A 22106-nucleotide genomic window follows, 5' to 3' on the forward strand; every position below is an offset into this window, starting at 1 on the left:
ATAGAAGCCAACTTATTCATTGAGAAAATTATTAACGCTGCATTTGGATTCAGTCTCACAAACAAAAATACAGAGAAAATAGACAAGCTATATATTAAATCACAGTTCACAAACCCTAAAATACCACACATCTTCATCAACAACAGCATGCATGTTATCAAATTACAGTTCACAAACCCATATTTCACAGATTAAAATTCCCAAATTAAAACCCCTAAAATCGGAACCCTAAGCCTCTGAAATTTCAGAACCAAATAGAAATCACTACATACCTATTCAATGATATGAGCACAGAGAAGATGATGATGAGAAGCACGGAGATGACGATGGTGAGAGCGGCAGCAGCGATGATGGTGAGGGCAGCGCAGCGACGATCAGTGCAAGATGGCGAAGAGGAGCGACGGTCAGTGGTGCAGCAATGTGGAGAGTGGTGAGTGCGGGCGAGTGGTGAGTAGGGGGCGACAACGGTCACTGGCGAGATTGAGAGGATTTCTTCTTGTAGTGAGAGGGTCAATGGAGAGAGTGAGAGGGTCAATGGCGAGAGCGACGGTGAGAGGGTCAATGGCGAGAGTGAAGAGAGTGAGTGGGGGGCGACGATCGATGGTGAGCTTTGGAGGCAGAGTGAAGAGGGTCAATGGATGCTGAGTGAGCTTTCGAGGGTTTACGAAAGGGGATGAAGGTGGGTGCTTTGGAGGTGATCAGTGAGATTTGGAGGGAATGACAAAAATTTTACTAAGTGTGACTTTGCTTTCAGGGAAAAGAGGAAAAAAATTCACTAAGTGTCAAATTTTTTGCTCTAGACACATTAGGCATCACTTTTAAAACGCACCCAAAACTTAATAAATAGGCTACTCTCTAAAAGCGTCCCCTTTGATACAAAAAGTGAACCTATAGATATCAACCTACGGCTACGCTTTATAAGTGATTTCTAAAATACCTAAGGCTACACTTTTTAAATGATGCCAAAATTGTGTATCTTTTTCTCATATAAAAAGGTAACACGGAGAAAAGCGTAGCCTATTCATAGAATAGGCTACGCTTTTCAAATGTAGCTTAAAAAAATGTGGCTGAATGGGTATTTTTCTTGTAGTGATATGTACATATAACAAGGATAATATATCTAAGAGTCTTGAAAGAAAAGGGGTACGACGAAAATAAAATCGAAGATACAACACTTACGAAAAACAGAATGATAAAAAACTTATACAGAAAACCAAAAGACAGATATATAAAAGTAGAATTCCAAAAAAAAGTTATATAATCAAAAGAAAGTTATACAAGCAAGGCCTTATTTTCTTTCAACACTCCTAAATATATTATTCTTGTTATATATACATATATATTTTTATTTTTAGAGGTTGTAGCGCTTCGTCACCTCTATTTTATATTCTAGATATAAAATTTTGTGTAATAAAGTATTACAAATATTTGTTTATATTCAACGTATCGTTAGATAATAAATATTAATTTAATGTTTATACTTTAATTAAAAAACATAAAAATAGTAATTTTAGGCTATTTTGATTATTTTATTTTTGGCTCCCAAATATTTCTATAATGTGATATATGTCATGCATGCACTTCTTGTTTGGAAAACAATTTCATACTTTTTATATGGTTATACGTGTAGTTTAATTAAGGTCTAGCTAGATTCGGTAAAGCTTTTTCGAAATCTTTTAAAATGCACAAGCTTCTTAATTTGTGGTTAGTAGACAAAAAAAAAAAAAAAAAAAATCATGCGCTTGTAATTATTGTTTTTGAAAGTTAAGAGTAGTTCTTTAGGAAGTACTTAAGGGCATGCTTTAATTTTCAAGATTAACATACATTTATTAAATTTTTTGCCCTTAATTTTCAAAATTAACATATATTTATTAAATTAAAAAGTTTAATAAATATCCAAATTTATATTTTTATTTATAGTTATTATGGTCTTTGTACGGTAGCTCGGGTATCGGACGGTTCGGGGAGGTTGTAGAGTTGGAAAGGTGCGGTTTCATCTGGTTTAAGGATGTGGGAGTGAGGTTGGAGCAGCCGACTTCACGAGCTCTTCGTGTGGAGAGGGGGTGCCACCTGCAAAGACACTCCGACGCTCTAGTCAGACAGGTATGCAGGTGAGAAAGGGATAAGATGATGTGTGTGACGTACCTTGGGCGAGGGGTAGGACCCTCCCCTTATATACCGTGTCAGAAAAGTGGGCCCATAGGAGAAGGCCTATTTCCAGGAAGTTTCCTTCTCCCCAGCTGTTATGCAACTGGCAAGGAGGGTGCGTGGTCGGGTCGCCAGACGGGCGGGTACGGTGACTTGCCCAACCGGGTCGGTAGGTCTTCGGGCCGGGTCGGTCTTCACGCCTAGCTGGGCTGGACCGTAACAATGCCCCCAATGCACCAGCAATGGTCGTGAGTGCCGTTGGTGGCGTGCTATGTTTTCTCTCGTGTGTTGTCGCCAGGTCGGCCGCTCGTGGAGAGGACATGCCTCTTGCGCGCGTGTCTGTTTGTTGTGGGGATAACTTTTCGTTGCCTCGTTCTTCGTGTCAAGCATTTAATACTTATAATGGGTTATTTCAAAATCCTGCCTGCAAAGACTGTTTTGCCCTTGCCCTTCGCACTTCTTGAGTTAGTTTTCTAATCCCCCGTCAGTTTTCGTTTTTCATTTCCACATCATTTCCTTGCTTATTCTATTTCCATCTTCTTCGTCTTCAAATTCCCTACTGTAACTTTGCATTCCTACGCCTTCGTACTTCCTTTTGAATCCCTACAATTGTCCTGGTAAGCATTCATCCCTCGCTCTTTGCTTCATGTTTATTTTATCTTCATTGTCTATGCTCCTGTACGCATGTTGCTCTTCTGATTTGACTTGCATGTTGGATGACAATAGTGTTAGGTAGGTGCATTAGGGGGTTACCATTCCAAGGTATTAGTTTTTAGGCTTTCACTTAGGATTTGCTTCGGCCATGCTTGGTTGCAGTTATTGAATAGGCTAAATGTAGTTTCTGGACTTTTTTCGAACTCCCGACCTTGTAGACTAACTGAGTGGTGCCCCCACTGTAGGTATGGCCCCACGTCACGTCACACGAGGTTCTGCCTCAAGCGCGGCTTACGACCGGTATGCCTGGGTGACTTTCGATGTAAAGGATTCCCCAAACCAAATGGGTGAAGAGGAGCTAACCGAGTTCCGCCAAGCCGAGTACTTGTGCGGCGGGACTGATGAGGAATCTAATTATGATGTTTTTGTGCCCGCCCCTCACGAACGGATATACGAACTCAACCCCCACTCCCCCCGAGTTGCCGATTGGATCTGGTTCTACAAGGCAATATTTACCTAATTGGGGGTTCGCCTTCCTTTTTCTTCTTTCCAAATGGTGCTCCTTAACCGGTGTTCCGTGGCGCCGTCGCAGTTGCATCTGAATAGTTGGTCTTCCATCCGCTGTTTTGAGATGGTGTGTGAATATTTAGAGCTGCCGGTGTCTGTCAACATTTTTCTTTATCTATTTAACCTTACGAATCCTTCCAAAGAAGGGAAAGCGAAGAAAGGGTTCATGTCCTTCCGATCTGCCTAGGGTCGGAGGATTTTTGGCTTGTTTGAGGACTCTTACCACGGGTTCAAGGACAAGTACTTCAAGGTGCGGCCAGTCAAAGGTCGCCATCCCTTCTGGCTGTCGTTGGAGGGGCAACGCCTCATCCTGACATATTGGAGTTTTGGGGCGGGGTCGAATACCTTTATCAAACAAACATACAAAGGAATGTCCTCTGTGGACAAAAAGATTGCCGATGTGTTGTTGGCTGTTTTTGGAAAAAACCATGTGAACCCCCATCTCCTTATGGGTAATCGGGAGGTCGCTAGAAATTATATTTGTAAGTAGCTTTAACTTGCATTTCTTGCGCTACTATTGCTTTGATTTGTTATGCCGATTTCACGACTAACCTGTTTCACTGTTTTGCTGTAGTGGGAATGTCTGCCGAAGTGACAGGCCTTGAGAATTTATATAATACCTTTCTGGCTGGCGACAGCGATGAGGAAATGGCTGACGAGAAATAGGAGGTTCCACCTGAAAATAATGAGAAACAGGTGGTGTCCCCTCCCTATGATGCCGAGATGTCGGACCAAAATGCTGATGAGGCGCATGCCTCTCCCGTTTATGGTGAGGCGGTTGGTCCTGGCGAGGGCTCGACATCCAACCCTCAATTCGAGGAGGATAATGTGAAGATTATCCACAACCCAAAGAGGAGGAAGTCTTCCTTCAGCCCTGAAGGAGCCCTCACTGTGATGTAGAGAAACTTTGATGCCGGGAACTTTATAGACTCCCAGTTGTTTCCTGGCACGGAGGAATATTTCCATGGCTCGGATCTCCCTGGGCAAGCGAGGTGGATGTACCATTCTCTTCTCCATGGTGCTACCATAGCCTGGAAGGCCAAGTTTGAGCTGTTTGGAATGCAGTCGGTGCAGAGGAGGCTCGAGTCCTCTATTAAGGCCAACAATCAATTTAAGGTGCAAGTTGAGACACTTCGGGAGCAACTGTCCAAAGCGAAGGAGAAGCTCAAAGCTGCAGAGGAGAAGGCCACTGTTGCTGAGGAGAAATTGAACATTTCTGATGCAGCCGTTTCCCAGCTAACCGAGTGGGAGCTGACTTTGGAGAGCCAGCTTAATGCTGCGCAGGGTCGGGTGGCTGCTTTGGAGAAAGAACGTGACGAGGCTATCTCGTCGGCTAAGACTGCTCAAGACAAAGCTGAAGAGTTTAAGAAGAAGTACAAAGAGACTGTGAAATAGGAAAAGAGCGCCATACTGATGACTGAAGAGGTCCTTAAAGCCCAGGTTAAGATCGTGGCCCCTGACTTCAACACGTCGGCAATCGGGGTCTTTAAAACCATCAAGGACGGCAAGATTGTCGATATGCCGAAGAAGTGATCTCTGAACTCTTGTATAAATTTTGTAATTTTTTGTTTTTGTAGATCTTGTCGTGTAGTTTGATGAACTTTGTTGTTGTGCATGTTGGATCTTGCAACTTGAACTGCTTTAGTAGTCGCTTGGTCGGCTTATGATCACAGTTTTTCCCCGCTTACTCGGTAGTGTATTTTCGTTCTATTTTATTACCGTTTTGTTGGTATTGGCTTGTCTCTTGCGTTTGTTTACCATTGTGTTGGTAATTTGACGAAGCCAAGTCGTGGCTTCATTATTGTTGCAGCCGTTTGTTATGGCATTAACTTAGTGGGTTTCCAGGGTGATCAGTCCCAGGGTACCGTGTCATTGCCTCGTTTAGCGTGTATCATAAGAAATTTGTTGTCGTGGGATGTATAAATGGGAAAAAGTAAATTTAGCAAGTGAACATTAATCGGCAATTGAACAAGTCTATTGCAATGATAAGTATTTAACATAAGTAAATTATTTGATGATAAAGCGAAATCCGGGTCTTACTGAGCTGGTCAGGTCACCTATTTGGCATGTTTGGACTAAGAATAAAATCTTCTTAAGTTACCCGCGTTTCACGTTCTCGGGACTTTCTTGCTGTCGAGTCTTTCCAATTTGTAGGCGCCCTTACCAATCACCTCTTTGACCCTGTAAGGGCCTTCCCAGTTAGCCGTAAGCTTACCTTCCCCCTGAGTCGGCATCCCGATGTCGTTGTGCCGTAGGACCAGGTCATTTTGTTTGAATTCTCTCCTGAGTACTTTGGCATTGTAGCGCAGGGTCATTCTTTGCTACAGCGCTGCTTCCGACAAATGGGCCATCTCTCTCACCTCGTCTACTAGGTCTTTATCTACCGCTTCCTCTACTCCTCCCAGAAGCAATCGCGGGCTCAGATCGCTGACCTCTATGGGTATCATAGCATCCACCCCGTATGTCAGGCGGAATTGGGTTTCCCCTGTGGACGATTGCTGGGTTGTGCGGTAGGACCAGAGGACGGTGGCGAGTTTATCAGCCCATGCTCCCTTTTTCTTATCAAGCCGCTTTTTGAGGCCTAGTAAGATGACCTTATTCGCGGCCTCAACTTGGCCGTTTGTCTGGGGGTGTTCCACAGACGAGAAATTTTGCTTTATGCCCAAACCGGCGAGGAACTCTACGAACTTCTTATCAGTGAACTGCGTCCTGTTATCAGAGATAACGACCTCAGGGATGCCGAATCAAGTTACCACTTGTCTCCACATGAACTTCCGACAATTGGATGAGGATATGCTGGCTAGTGGCTCAGCCTCTATCCACTTGGTATAGTAGTCGATAGCAACTATAAGGTACTTGACCTGCCCTGGACCGACCGAGAAGGGTCCCAGGAGGTCGACTCCCCAATGTGAGAAAGGTTGGAAAGACGTCAATAGGCTTAGCTCAGTTGCCGGCACCCTGTGGAAATTGGTGTTTGATGAGCGGATAATTTATACGCTTTTTGGCATTGTTTTTAGTATGTTTTTAGTAGGATCTAGTTACTTTTAGGGATGTTTTCATTAGTTTTTATGTTAAATTCACATTTCTGGACTTTACTCTGAGTTTGTGTTTTTTTCTGTGATTTCAGGTATTTTCTGGCTGAAATTGAGGGACTTGAGCAGAAATCAGATTCAGAGGTTGAAAAAGAACTGCTGATGCTGTTGGATTCTGACCTCCCTGCACTCAAAGTGGATTTTCTGGAGCTACAGAACTCAAAATGGTGCGCTTCCAATTGCGTTGGAAAGTAGACATCCAGGGCTTTCCAGCAATATATAATAGTCCATACTTTGGCCAAGAATTGATGACGTAAACTGGCGTTCAACGCCAGCCTTCTGCCCAAATCTGGCGTCCAGCGCCAGATAAGGATCCAAAACCAGAGTTGAACGCCCAAACTGGCACAGAAACTGGCGTTCAACTCCACAAATGGCCTCTGCACGTGTAACACTCAAGCCCAAGCCCAAGCACACACCAAGTGGGCCCCAAAAGTGGATTTATGCATCAATTACTTACTCATGTAAACCCTAGTGACTAGTTTATTATAAATAGGACCTCTTACTATTGTATTAGGCATCCTGGATCGTATTTTGATCCTGTGATCTCGTTTAGGGGGCTGGCCATCTCGGCCATGCCTGAACCTTCACTTATGTATTTTCATACGGTAGAGTTTCTACACTCCATAGATTAAGGTGTGGAGCTCTGCTGTTCCTCAAAGATTAATGCAAAGTACTACTGTTTTCTATTCAATTCTTCTTATTTCGCTTCTAAGATATCCATTCGCACCCAAGAACGTGATGAAGGTGATGATTATGTGTGACGCTCATCATCCTTCTCCCTTATGAACGCGTGCCTGACAAACACTTCTGTTCTACACGAAATAAGCTAGAATGAGTATCTCTTAGATCTCCTAACCAGAATCTTCGTGGCGTAAGCTAGAATGATGGCGGCATTCAAGAGAATCCGGAAAGTCTAAACCTTGTCTGTGGTATTCCGAGTAGGATTCAATGATTGAATGACTGTGACGAGCTCCTAACTCGCGATTGCAGGGCGTTAGTGACATACGCAAAAGGATAGTAAATCCTATTCCAGCATGATCGAGAACCGACAGATGAATAGCCGTGCCGTGACAGGGTGCGTGAGCATATTATTCACTGAGAGGATAAGATGAAGCCATTGACAAGGGTGATGCCTCCAGACGATTAGCCGTGCCGTGACAGGGCATTGGATCATTTTCCCGAGAGATGACCGAAAGTAGCCATTGACAGTGGTGATGTATCACAGAAAGCCAGCCATGGAAAGGAGTAAGACTGACTGGATAAAGATAGCAGGAAAGCAGAGGTTCAGAGGAACGAAAAGCATCTCCATTCGCTTATCTGAAAATCCTACCAATGAATTACATAAGTATCTCTATCCCTCTTTTATTAATTAATATTCGAAAACATCATTATCACTTTATATCTGCCTGACTGAGATTTACAAGGTGACCATAGCTTGCTTCATACCAACAATCTCCGTGGGATTCGACCCTTACTCACGTAAGGTATTACTTGGACGACCCAGTGCACTTGCTGGTTAGTTGTACGGAGTTGTGTCCACACATAGAGCCACAATGAAGATTCAATACAATTATATATTGTTAATCTCACACAAGTACAAAGAACAGGACAACACAATTTCGTGCACCAAGTTTTTGGCGCCGTTGCCGGGGATTGTTTGAGTTTGGACAACTGACGGTTCATCTTGTTGCTCAGATTAGGTAATTTTATTTTTATTTTATTTTCAAAAATTTTTCAAAAAAAAATATTTCTAAAATTTTCTCATCTGTTTTCGAAAAAAAATAAAAATGTTTTCAAAAATAAATTATTCTATGGCTTCAAAATTTTTAAGAATGAATTCTAGTGTTTCATGAAATATGTTGAATCATATCTGGCTGTAAAGCCATACCCAAACTACTTTGGGATTGGTATTCAACTAATCACTCCAGCCCATGTAATTATATGTTGCAGCCTGGCTGGCTGTAAAGCCATGTCTAAATTCATTTGGACTGAGGCTTGCAATTGGTTATCAAGAGCAAGCTAGTTGGAGCTAATCCACCTGCTACTGTTCCTGATCTACCCGCTGTTGATCCACGATCACCTGCTGAAGCTTGGTTGGCCATTGGCCATGTCTAGTGTTTTGGACTGAAGCTTTCATTGAAAGCTTGGCTGGCTAGTGAGCCATGTCTAATTCCTGGACTGAAGCTTTAGACTAACATGGCAAGATTCCTGGAATTCATATTAAAAATTTTGGAATCCTTATTTTTCCTTTTTATTTTCGAAAAATATAAAATAAAAATCCAAAAAAATTAGAAAATCATAAAAATCAAAAATATTTTCTGTTTCTTGTTTGAGTCTTGAGTCACGTTATAAGTTTGGTGTCACTTGCATATGCATCTTGCATTTTTCGAAAATTTCATGCATTCATAGTGTTCTTCATGATCTTCAAGTTGTTCTTGGTAAGTCTTCTTGTTTGATCTTGATGATTTTTTGTTTTGTGTCTTTTCATGTTTATCATATGCATTCTTGAAATTCTTAGTGTTTAAGCATTAAAGAATTCTAAGTTTGGTGTCTTGCATGTTTTCTTTGCATTAAAAAAATTTTTCAAAAATATGTTCTTGATGTTCATCATGATCTTCATAGTGTTCTTGGTGTTCATCTTGACATTCATAGCATTCTTGCATGCATTCATTGTTTTGATCTAAAAATTTCATGCATTGCATAATTTTCATGTTTTTCATAAAAATTTCAAAAATCAAAAAAATATCTTTCCCTTTTTCTCTCATCAAATTCGAAAATTTGAGTTGACTTTTTCAAAAAATTTTAAAATCAAAGTTGTTTCTTATGAGTCAAATCAAATTTTCAATTTGAAAATCTTATCTTTTTCAAAAATCAAATCTTTTTCAAAATTATTAGTTATTTTCGAAAATTCCAAAAAAAATATTTTTCAAAAATCTTTTTCTTATTTTTATCACAAATTTTCGAAAATAACATAATCAATTAATGTTTTGATTCAAAAAATTTGAAGTTTGTTACTTGCTTGTTAAGAAAGATTCAAATTTTAAGTTCTAGAATCATATCTTGTGATTTCTTATGAATCAAGTCATTAATTGAGATTTTAAAAATCAAATCTTTTTCAAAACTAATCCTATCATATCTTTTCAAAATATCTTCTTATCTTATCTTTTTCAAAAATATCTTTTCAAAATATCTTTTCTAACTTCCTAACTTCTTATCTTTTCAAAAATTTGTTTCAACTAACTAACTAACTTTTTGTTTGTTTCTTAACTTTTTCAAAACCACCTAACTAACTCTCTCTCTCTCAATTTTCGAAAATATCTTCCATCTTTTTCAAAAATTTCTTTTTAATTAACTAATTATTTTTATTTTTTATTTTTGAATTCAAAAATTTTCGAAAAATACTAACTAATTTTCAAAAAACCAATTTTCCAAAATCACTAACTCTTTTTCAAAATAATTTTCGAAAATTATTCCTCCCCCATCTCATTCTATTTATTCATTCATGTCCTAACATCTCATCTCACATTCCAATCCTCACAGTTGTGTTTCTTCCTTTACATCACATCCTCTATCTCCCCCTCTTCTTCTACTTACAAAGGGATCCCTATACTGTGGTATAAAGGATCTCTATTATTATTATCATTTTTCTGGCCATTCTTCCTTGTCATATGAGCAGGAGCAAGGATAAGAACATTCTTGTGGAAGCAGATCCAGAACCTGAAAGAACTCTGAAGAGAAAATTGAGAGAAGCTAAAATACAACAATCCAGAGATAACCTTTCAGAAATTTTCGAACAGGCAGAGGAGATGGCAGGCGAAAATAATAATAATGAAAGGAGGATGCTTGGTGACTTTACTGCACTTAATTCCAATTTACATGGAAGAAGCATCTCCATTCCTGCCATTGGAGCAAACAACTTTGAGCTGAAACCTTAATTAGTTTCTCTGATGCAGCAGAACTGCAAGTTTCATGGACTTCCATCTGAAGATCCTTTTCAGTTCTTAACTGAATTCTTGCAGATATGTGATACTGTTAAGACTAATGGAATAGATCCTGAAGTCTACAGGCTCATGCTTTTCCCCTTTGCTGTAAGAGACAGAGCTAGATTATGGTTGGATTCTCAACCCAAAGACAGCCTGAACTCTTGGGATAAGCTGGTCACGGCTTTCTTAGCCAAGTACTTTCCTCCTCAAAAGCTGAGCAAGCTTAGAGATGATGTTCAAACCTTCAGACAGAAAGAAGGTGAATCTCTCTATGAAGCTTGGGAAAGATACAAACAGTTGACCAAAAAGTGTCCTTCTGACATGCTTTCAGAATGGACCATCCTGGATATATTCTATGATGGTTTATCTGAGCTATCAAAGATGTCACTGGACACTTCTGCAGGTGGATCCATTCACCTAAAGAAAACGCCTGCAGAAGCTCAAGAACTCATTGACATGGTTGCTAATAACCAGTTCATGTACACTTCTGAAAGGAATCCTGTGAGTAATGGGACACCTATGAAGAAGGGAGTTCTTGAAGTTGATACTCTGAATGCCATATTGGCTCAGAATAAAATATTGACTCAGCAAGTCAATATGATCTCTCAGAGTCTGAATGGAATGCAAGCTGCATCCAACAGTACTCAAGAGGCATCTTCTGAAGAAGAAGCCTATGATCCTGAGAACCCTGCAATAGCAGAGGTAAATTACTTAGGTGAACCTTATGGAAACACCTATAACTCAACATGGAGAAATCATTCAAATTTCTCATGGAAGGATCAAAAGCCTCAACAAGGCTTTAATAATGGTGGAAGAAACAGGTTTAGCAATAGCAAGCCTTTTCCATCATCAACTCAGCAACAGACAGAGAACTCTGAACAAAATGCTTCTAATTTAGCAAATCTAGTCTCTGATCTATCTAAGGCCACTGTAAGTTTCATGAATGAAACAAGGTCTTCCATTAGAAATTTGGAAGCACAAGTGGGCCAGTTGAGTAAAAGGATCACTGAAATCCCTCCTAGTACTCTCCCAAGCAATACAGAAGAGAACCCAAAAGGAGAGTGCAAGGCCATTGACATAAGTGCCATGGCCGAACCTATGAGGAGAGGAGAGGACGTGAATCCCAAGGAGGAAGACCTCCTGGGACGTCCAGTGATCAATAAGGAGCTTCCCTCTGGGGAATCAAAGGACTCTGAGGCTCATCTAGAGACCATAGAGATTCCATTGAACCTCCTTATGCCCTTCATGAGCTCTGATGAGTATTCCTCTTCTGAAGAGAATGAGGATGTCACTGAAGAGCAAACTGCCAAGTTTCTTGGTGCAATCATGAAGCTGAATGCCAAATTATTTGGCATTGATGCTTGGGAAGTTGAACCTCCCTTGTTCATCAATGAACTAAGTGATCTGGATCAACTGACATTGCCTCAGAAGAGACAGGATCCTGGAAAGTTCATAATACCTTGTACCATAGGCACCATGATCTTTAAGGCTCTGTGTGACCTTGGTTCAGGAATAAACCTCATGCCCCTCTCTGTAATAGAGAAACTGGGAATCTATGGGGTGCAAGCTGCTAAAATCTCACTGGAGATGGCAGACAGCTCAAGAAGACAGGCTTATGGACAAGTAGAAGATGTATTAGTAAAGGTTGAGGGCCTTTACATACCTACTGATTTCATAGTCCTGGATACTGGAAAGGAAGAGGATGAATCCATCATCCTAGGAAGACCTTTCCTGGCCACAGCAAGAGCTGTGATTGATGTTGACAGAGGTGAAATAGTCCTTCAATGGAATGAGAACTCCCTTGTATTCAAAACTCAAGGGTCTCCCTCTGCAACCATGGAGAGGAAGCAGAAAAAGCTTCTCTCCAAGCAGAGTCAACCAGAGCCCCCACAGTCAAACTCTAAGTTTGGTGTTGGGAGGCCACAACCAAACTCTAAGTTTGGTGTTGAACTCCCATATCCAAACTCTAAGTTTGGTGTTGGAGAGTCTCAACAAAGCTCTGCACATCTGTGAGGCTCCATGAGAGCCCACTGTCAAGCTATTGACATTAAAGAAGCGCTTGTTGGGAGGCAACCCAATGTTTATCTAATTCTTATTTTTATTGTTTTTCATATTTTCTTAGGTTCATGATCATGTGGAGTCACAAAATAAATATAAAAATTGAAAACGGAATCAAAAACAGCAGAAGAAAAATCACACCCTGGAGGAGCATCTGTCTGGCGTTCAAACGCCAGAACAGAGCATAGTTCTGGCAGTGAACGCCCAGAATGGGGGCATCCTGGCGTTCAACGCCAGAAAAGACAGCAAAGGGGCGTTGAACGCCCAAAATAGGCACCAACCTGGCGCTGAACGCCCAGAGTTGTGTGCAAGGGCATTTTACATGCCTAAATTGGTGCAGGGATGTAAATGCCTTGACACCTCAGGATCTGTGGACCCCACAGGATCATCTCAGGATCTGTGGACCCCACAGTATCCCCACCTACCTCATCATCTCTCTTCCCATTCATGATCATCCCTTCTACTTTCCATTTACCACTCACATCCATACACCCACTACCTTCAAAATTCAAGATCTCTCTCTCACCCAATCCCACCCATATGGCCGAATACACATTCCCATCCATCTCCTCCATATATCCTTCTTATTCTTCTTTTCTTTCTTCTTTTGCTCGAGGGCGAGCAACATTCTAAGTTTGGTGTGGTAAAAGCATAGCTTTTTTGTTTTTTTTCCATAACCATTGATGGCACCTAAGGCCAGAGAAACCTCTAGAAAGAGGAAAGGGAAGACAAAAGCTTCCATCAAGGGTCTATAACTCAGTGGTAGAACATTTGACTGCAAATCAAGAGATCCCTGAGATACCTCAGGGGATACATTTTCTTCCACACAATTATTGGAAGCAACTAAGGGTGGAACATCAAGAGCACTCCATCATCCTTCATGAAATCAAAGAAGATCTAAAAGCAATGAAGGAGGAGCAGCAAAGACAAGGAAGAGACATAGAAGAGCTCAAGGACATCACTAAGGTGGATTCATTCCTTGTTCTTATTTTCTCTGTTTTTCGTTTTCTATGATATGTGCTTATCTATGTTTGTGCCTCCATTACATGATCATTAGTAGTTAGTAACTTTGTCTTAAAGATATGAATGTCCTATGAATCCATCACCTCTCTTAAATGAAAAATGTTTTAATTCAAAAGAACAAGAATTACATGAGTTTCGAATTTATCCTTGAACTTAGTTTAATTATATTGATGTGGTGACAATGCTTCTTGTTTTCTGAATGTATGCTTGAACAGTGCATATGTCTTTTTAAAGTTGTTGTTTAAGAATGTTAAATATGTTGGCTCTTGAAAGAATGATGACTAGGAGACATGTTATTTGATAATCTGAAAAATCATAAAAATGATTCTTGAAGCAAGAAAAAGCAGCAAAGAGCAAAGCTTGCAGAAAAAAAAAAGAGAAAAAAAAGGGGGCGAAAAAAAAAATAGAAAAAAAAATAGAAAGAAAAAGAAAAAGCAAGCAGAAAAAGCCAATAACCCTTAAAACCAAAAGGCAAGGGCAAATAAAAAGGATCCCAAGGCTTTGAGCATCAGTGGATAGGAGGGCCTAAAGGAATAAAATCCTGGTCTAAGCGGCTAAACCAAGCTGTCCCTAACCATGTGCTTGTGGCGTGTAGGTGTCAAGTGAAAACTTGAGACTGAGTGGTTAAAGTCAAGGTCCAAAGCAAAAGAAGAGTGTGCTTAAGAACCCTGGACACCTCTAAATTGGGGACTTTAGCAAAGCTGAGTCACAATCTGAAAAGGTTCACCCAATTATGTGTCTGTGGCATTTATGTATCCGGTAGTAATACTGGAAAACAAAGTGCTTAGCGCCACGGCCAAGACTCATAAAATAGCTGTGTTCAAGAATCATCATACTGAACTAGGAGAATCAATAACACTATCTGAACTCTGAGTTCCTATAGATGCCAATCATTCTGAACCTCAATGGATAAAGTGAGATGCCAAAACTATTCAAGAGGCAAAAAGCTATAAGTCCCGCTCATATGATTGAAACTATGTTTCATTGATAGTTTGGAATTTATAGTATATTCTCTTCTTTTTATCCTATTTGATTTTCAGTTGCTTGGGGACAAGCAACAATTTAAGTTTGGTGTTGTGATGAGCGGATAATTTATACGCTTTTTGGCATTGTTTTTAGTATGTTTTTAGTAGGATCTAGTTACTTTTAGGGATGTTTTCATTAGTTTTTATGTTAAATTCACATTTCTGGACTTTACTATGAGTTTGTGTGTTTTTCTGTGATTTCAGGTATTTTCTGGCTGAAATTGAGGGACTTGAGCAGAAATCAGATTCAGAGGTTGAAAAAAGACTGCTGATGCTGTTGGATTCTGACCTCCCTGCACTCAAAGTGGATTTTCTGGAGCTACAGAACTCAAAATGGAGCGCTTCCAATTGCGTTGGAAAGTAGGCATCCAGGGCTTTCCAGCAATATATAATAGTCCATACTTTGGCCAAGAATTGACGACGTAAACTGGCGTTCAACGCCAGCCTTCTGCCCAAATCTGGCGTCCAGCGCCAGATAAGGATCCAAAACCAGAGTTGAACGCCCAAACTGGCACAGAAACTGGCGTTCAACTCCACAAATGGCCTCTACACGTGTAACACTCAAGCCCAAGCCCAAGCACACACCAAGTGGGCCCCAGAAGTGGATTTATGCATCAATTACTTACTCATGTAAACCCTAGTGACTAGTTTATTATAAATAGGACCTCTTACTATTGTATTAGGCATCCTGGATCGTATTTTGATCCTGTGATCTTGTTTAGGGGGCTGGCCATCTCGGCCATGCCTGAACCTTCACTTATGTATTTTCATACGGTAGAGTTTCTACACTCCATAGATTAAGGTGTGGAGCTCTGCTGTTCCTCAAAGATTAATGCAAAGTACTACTGTTTTCTATTCAATTCTTCTTATTTCGCTTCTAAGATATCCATTCGCACCCAAGAACGTGATGAAGGTGATGATTATGTGTGACGCTCATCATCCTTCTCCCTTATGAACGTGTGCCTGACAAACACTTCTGTTCTACACGAAATAAGCTAGAATGAGTATCTCTTAGATCTCCTAACCAGAATCTTCGTGGCGTAAGCTAGAATGATGGCGGCATTCAAGAGAATCCGGAAAGTCTAAACCTTGTCTGTGGTATTCCGAGTAGGATTCAATGATTGAATGACTGTGACGAGCTCCTAACTCGCGATTGCAGGGCGTTAGTGACATACGCAAAAGGATAGTAAATCCTATTCCAGCATGATCGAGAACCGACAGATGAATAGCCGTGCCGTGACAGGGTGCGTGAGCATATTATTCACTGAGAGGATAAGATGAAGCCATTGACAAGGGTGATGCGTCCAGACGATTAGCCATGCCGTGACAGGGCATTGGATCATTTTCCCGAGAGATGACCGAAAGTAGCCATTGACAGTGGTGATGTATCACAGAAAGCCAACCATGGAAAGGAGTAAGACTGACTGGATGAAGATAGCAGGAAAGCAGAGGTTCAGAGGAACGAAAAGCATCTCCATTCGCTTATCTGAAAATCCTACCAATGAATTACATAAGTATCTCTATCCCTCTTTTATTAATTAATATTCGAAAACATCATTATCACTTTATATCTGCCTGACTGAGATTTACAAGGTGACCATAGCTTGCTTCATACCAACAATCTCCGTGGGATTCGACCCTTACTCACGTAAGGTATTACTTGGACGACCCAGTGCACTTGCTGGTTAGTTGTACGGAGTTGTGTCCACACATAGAGCCACAATGAGGATTCAATACAATTATATATTGTTAATCTCACACAAGTACAAAGAACTGGACAACACAATTTCGTGCACCAGTGTTCTCTTGGCACTTGACGCATTTTCTTACGAATTCTCTGGAGACCTTCATCATCAATGGCCAGTAATACCCTGCTCTAATGAGCTTTCTTGCTAAAGCTTTGCCCCCGATGTGGTGACCACAGCACCCCTCGTGGACCTCTCTAAGCACATAGTCTGTTTGATCGGGATGCAGGCATTTCAATAAAGGTTGGCTGATCCCTTTTTTAAACAACTGGCCCTGTATGATTGCATACTTGGCCGCTTCCCGCCTTATCGTTTTGGCCAGCTTGTCGTCGCTGGGGAGCCTCGCCTTCTCCAGAAAATCAACGATCGGGTCCATCCAAGAGGGTTCTGATTGAGTCAGTTGCAAGACCACAGCTGGTTCCTTAACTAAACCCTGAATGAGAGACTGGTTACCTGCCCCTGGTTTTGTGCTTGCTAGCTTGGACAGGAGGTCTACCCGTGTGTTCCTTTCTCTTGAAACGTGTTGGATCGTGACCTCCTCGAATTGTTTGCTCAACTCTTTGACCTTCTCCAGATACTTCTGTAACAGTGGATCTCTGGCTTGGTAGGTCCCATTGACCTGAGAGGTAACGACCTGCGAGTCACTGCATACCTCTATCCTTGTGGCCCCGACCTCCCTAGCCAGGATTAAGCCGCCCAGAAGGGCCTCGTACTCCGATTGGTTGTTTGACACCGGAAACTCGAACTTGATCAATTGTTCATATATGACCTCGGCTGGGCTTTCCAAGATGATTCCGGCTCCTCCGAACGTTTGGATGGAAGCCCCGTCTACGTGGAGCTTCCATCGTATGCTCGTCGCCTCGGTTGGGTCTCCCGTTACTTCTTCCAAGAAATCGGCCATGGCCTGCGCTTTAATCGCATGCCTGGGTTCATATTGCAAGTCATACTAGGATAGCTCGATATCCTAAGTCATCATTCTTCCCGCTAAGTCGGGTTTCTGGAGTACTTGGCGGATTCCCTGGTCGGTCCTCACGACCACTTGATGACCCTAGAAGTATTGTCGTAATCTACGGGAAGAGGTCAGGAGCGCAAGTGCCAACTTCTCTAATTTGCTGTATCTCAATTTTGCCCCTTGCAGTGCTTTGCTCACAAAGTAAATTGGCTGTTGGATCTTTCCTTCTTCTCGCACTAACACTGCTGCCATCGCTTCATCCATTATAGCCAAGTACAGGTATAGCGGTTCTCCGACCTTGGGCTTCCCGAGAACAGGTGGTGTTGCAAGGATCTCTTTGAAATGCTTGAATGCTTCTTCACACGCCGGGGTCCATTCAAATGCTATCCCCTTTTCATCAGGTTAAAGAATGGTAGCGCCCCAGTAGCCGACGCTCCAAGGAACCGTGATAGCGCGGTGAGCCTCCCTGTCAACCTTTGGACGTCTTTAATGTATCCCGGGCTCTTTATCTGGAGTATTACTTCACATTTTTCTGGATTGGCCTCTACCCCTCTTTGGGTTATCATAAATCCCAAGAACTTTTTTGCTTCCATGGCGAAGGCACATTTAAGTGGGTTGAGCCTCATGCCGTGTTGTCGGAGGGAGGCGAATACGTTTTCCAGATCACCTATGAGGTCATCAGGTCGGGTGGTCTTTACTAAGATATCGTCTACGTATACTTCCACCGTTTTGCCTATGAGGTCGCTGAATATCTTATTCATCAACCTTTGGTAGGTGGCCCCTGCATTCTTCAGCCTGAACGGCATTACCTTGTAGCAATATGTCCCCCCCGGCGTTATGAACGCTGTCATCTCCTCGTCTGGCCGGTGCATCAGTATCTGATTGTAGCCAAAATAAGTATCCATGAAGCTCAGATACCTATATCCCGCCGGCACGTCGATGAGCGCATCTATATTGGGGAGGGGGTAGGAGTCTTTGGGACATGCTTTGTTAAGATCGGAGTAATCTACGTACATCCTCCATTTCCCATTGTGCTTTCTAACCAGAACTACATTCGACAGCCAAGTCGAGTAGTCGAGTTCCCGGATAAATCCCACTTCGAGAAGGCTGGCCGTCTGCCTGGCCACCTCCTCTGCACTTTCTTGTGACATTTTCCTTCTCCTCTGAGTGACCGTCTTGGCCCTCGCGTTGACGGCCAAGCGATGCAACATAACCTGGGGGTCTATCCCCGACATGTCGGCTGGTGACCAGGCAAACAGGTCGCCGTTAGCCCTGATCATTTCCATTAAAGGTTTCTTCAGGTCGTGTGGGAGATTCCTGTTCACGAAAGTGAACTTTTCCTCTGTGTCGCCAACCCTGAACCTTTCTAAGTTCCCTTCCGGTTCGGGTCTGGGTTTGTCATCGACTCTAGCGTCCAGGTCGGCGAGGAATACTCCCGATGCTTCTTTAGATTTCTTCCTTAAGGAAAGACTGGCATTGTCGCAAGCGACTACCGTTTCCAAGTCCCCCTTTATGGATCCAACGGATCCGTCGTTAGCGATGAACTTCATTACCAGCATCTTTGTACTGATCACTGCCCCAAGATCGTTGATAGTCTTTCTTCCTAGGATGACGTTGTAGGCCGTGGAGTCTCGCAGAACCACGAACTCAGCCATTACCGATCTCCTTGATAAACCACTATTTTATGGTTTATCTTGTGCTCAATTGAGTGGATTTTATCAATCTTTCATACACTTGTTCATACAAAATGCATGTTTTACATTCTCCTTCCTGATTTTGTGCTATGATTGAAAACATGCTTCTTTGGACTTATATTTGCTAATATTAATCCTCTCTTATTACTATTCGATGCCTTGATATGTGTGTTAAGTGATTTTAGAGATTACAGGACAGGAATGACTCAGAGGATGGAAAGGAAGCATGCAAAAGTGGAAGGAATACAAGAAGTTAAAGAAATTGCTAAGCTGTCCAGCCTGACATCTTCGCACTCAAACAGTCATAACTTGAGCTACAGAGGTCCAAATGAGATGGTTCTAGTTGCATTGGAAAGATAACATCTGAGGCTTCGCAACTATATATAATTTTCCATAGCTTCCCCGAAGCCAGATGACGCAAACGCGTGGACGACGCTTCCGCGTCACTTTCCCGCGACCTGTACGTACCAGAATACGCTGGGGGAAATTTTTGGGCTGTTTTTGACCCAGTTTTTGGCCCAGAAAACACAGATTAGAGGCCATAAAGTCGGAGAATGCATCCATTCATAAGAGGTCTTCGATTATTCACTTTTCATAATTTAGATGTAGTTTTTAGAGAGAGATGTTCTCTCCTCTCTCTTAGGTTTTAGGATTAGGATTCCTCTTAAAGGATTTATGATTTCAACTTCCTCTCAGGTTCAATATTCCTTTTACTTTATATCTCTCTTCTACTTTCAGATACTTTAATGCTTTTGTTTGTTGATTACATATGTTGCCAAATTGGCTTACGAACCATTCATGTTAGGAATTTCTTTATTTAATATAAATCGAGGTATTTCAGAATTATGATTACTTTCCTTTATTTATATAAATAATTTAGATTTTTCCTTTTGGCTTTGGTTCATTAATTGGTGACTCTTGAGTTGTCAAACTCATCGTGATTGCTAATTATTATCTTTGCTGATTGATTTAAATTCTTATAACTCTAGTCTTTCCTTAGGAGTTGGCTAGGACTTTAGGTGTTAAATTGATTTATCCACTTGACTTTCCTTTGCTTTAGTAAAGGTTAACTAAGTTGGATTAAAACTCAATTCTCATCACCATCGATAAGGATAACTAGGATAGAACTTCCAAATTTTCATACCTTGCCAAGAGTTTTATTAGTTATTAATTTATTAATTTCTGTAATTTATTTCCCTTGCCAATCATGCGAACGCGTGAACCACGCGTCTGCGTCGCATGTGCCGCACAACTTATCCAAATCAGCACCAATTATCTTATCTTTTCTTTTCTAATCCTAATTTTTTCTATCTTTTCTTCTTTCTTCTTTCTTTCTTACTTCATCTTTTTAACTTCTCATCCCTCTTTACTTCCATTCTATTTTATTTAGTTTATTTACATACTTTCATCCATTGCATTTTAACCTTGGGTATATTTTTATTTTCTTTTCTAAAATTATTATTTTTTCATTGGTGTTAAAATTTTTCTCATTCAACTGTTACATCTTTTTGAATTATTCTGGTGCTTCATGACTTGTTTTATTCTAATTGGGTATTATTATTCATAAGTCAATGCTAATTTTTATAATACTGATATTCCTTTTGCATTGATACGCACTTACACTATTTTGCATTACCCACACCCTCTTCCCCATTGTTGCAATTCTTGCACTATTGATATGTCGTATGCTTCTACTGTTTTCTCACTGCATGTTGTAGCTACCATGTAATTGAAACCTTTATTATTTGGCATTACCAACCCATATTTTATTTATTTTTCTTATCTTTATTTCTGGGTTACTTTTCTCCCTTTTCCTCTTCTTTCAGGATGGCCACCGAGGAAGGGAAAAGGAAGAACTTCTATATGGAGAGACAGACAAGTCAATCTGCACAATCTATAGAGAAAGGCATCAGTGGGAGCAGCCCGTCCACTTGTACATCTTAGCATGCACCGAGGACGGTGCAATCTTTAAGTGTGGGGAGGTCGATACCGATCTCCATGGGTTAGTTATTCTCTTCTCAACACCAATGTCTTATTTTCTTCATTAGTTCATTGTTGCATTGCATAATAGATTGCATGTGTAGTTGATTGTTTGCATTTAAATACTACTTAGTTGAAAAATAATAAGTTTCTTTCTAGGACCCTATTTTTGAAAAAAAAATTCACTAATTTAAATAAAAAATTAAAATTTTCTATGTGTTAAATTTGTTTGAAGTTGTATGTGGAACATGGTTTTTGAGCCAAAGAACACACAACCTGTGAGATTTTGAGATTAATTACATGGTTACATTAGTTAACCATAAATATTTTATTCTTGTGTGTTTTCTTCTCTATAATTGCAATCTTTACCTTGTTCCACTCTATATGTCCATTATTTAGTGTATTTACATGCTTGCATACGATTGAGGCCATTACTTGTTTTAGCGCACTTCTCCCAAATAAACCCCCTCTATTCCATAACCACATTACTAGCCTTAAGCAGAAAAACAAAATAAAAATCCCAAGTTAAATCCTTGGTTAGCTTAAGATAGATATTGTGTATAATTTAAGTATGGAGAATTTTATGGGAATATGAGATGATAGAAAAAAAAAGGGAATTAAATTGAATAAGTTATTTGAAAATTTGGGAAGCATGCTCATGTGAAATCAAAATAATTAAATTAGCATGTGCATTAAAAAAAATATTAAGTAATTAAATAAGGGGATACAAAAAAAAGAAAAAAGAAAAATAATATTACCCCAAATGCAAAATAAAAAGAATCAATGCACATGGGACAAAATTCAAAAATAAGTTTGATACATGAGCATGTAATACAAAAGTGGGAAAATTTTGGGTAGCTAGGTAAAGCATTTTAAATTATATAAAGTATGTATATGTTAGGTGAGATCTTAGACTAATCAAGAATTCACTTTGTTAGCTCACTTAGCCTTATATATATATATATATATACCTTTACCTCAGCCCCATTACAACCCTGAAAAGACCTCATGATGTTTGCATTGGTATACTAAATATTTGTTGATTGGTTAGATGAAGAACAAGGTTGAGAAAGCATGACTAGGGAAGAGTAGAGTGATTGACCCTAGACACTTGAGAGTTAGAGTGATATACACTACCAGTGAGGTTCAATGCTTGATTCTATGTTCCCTGCTTTCATGGGCTGT

The 22106-nt window shown here is 40.7% G+C and overlaps 1 protein-coding gene and 1 non-coding gene across 2 annotated transcripts; both read right to left on the reverse strand.

Moving 5' to 3' along the window:
* Positions 1-5690: 5690 nt before the first annotated feature.
* LOC148549721 (uncharacterized) lies at positions 5691-17196 on the reverse strand. Its single transcript, XM_088495762.1, has 2 exons — positions 16421-17196; positions 5691-6078 (listed from the first exon to the last, which is right to left on the reverse strand). Exons 1-2 carry the CDS (start codon positions 17194-17196, stop codon positions 5691-5693), a joined length of 1164 nt encoding a protein of 387 aa, XP_088351888.1.
* On the reverse strand, positions 10664-10771 carry LOC148549722 (small nucleolar RNA R71). The gene has a single exon (XR_015897294.1). It is a non-coding gene; the product is annotated as a small nucleolar RNA R71 (small nucleolar RNA).
* Positions 17197-22106: the final 4910 nt, after the last annotated feature.

The sequence above is a fragment of the Arachis ipaensis genome, chromosome B8 (assembly GCF_059453495.1).
Source record: "Arachis ipaensis isolate K30076 ecotype BB chromosome B8, ASM5945349v1, whole genome shotgun sequence".
Classification (NCBI taxonomy): Eukaryota; Viridiplantae; Streptophyta; class Magnoliopsida; order Fabales; family Fabaceae; genus Arachis; species Arachis ipaensis.

Bases quoted from the DNA above. Each gene is read 5' to 3' on its own strand.
- LOC148549721 (XM_088495762.1), bottom strand. From the start codon at position 17,196: ATGGCCGATTTCTTGGAAGAAGTAACGGGAGACCCAACCGAGGCGACG. The intron at 6,079-16,420 runs GTATTACTGGCC...CTCTGATAACAG, and splicing joins AGAAAGCTCATTAGAGCAGG to GACGCAGTTCACTGATAAGA.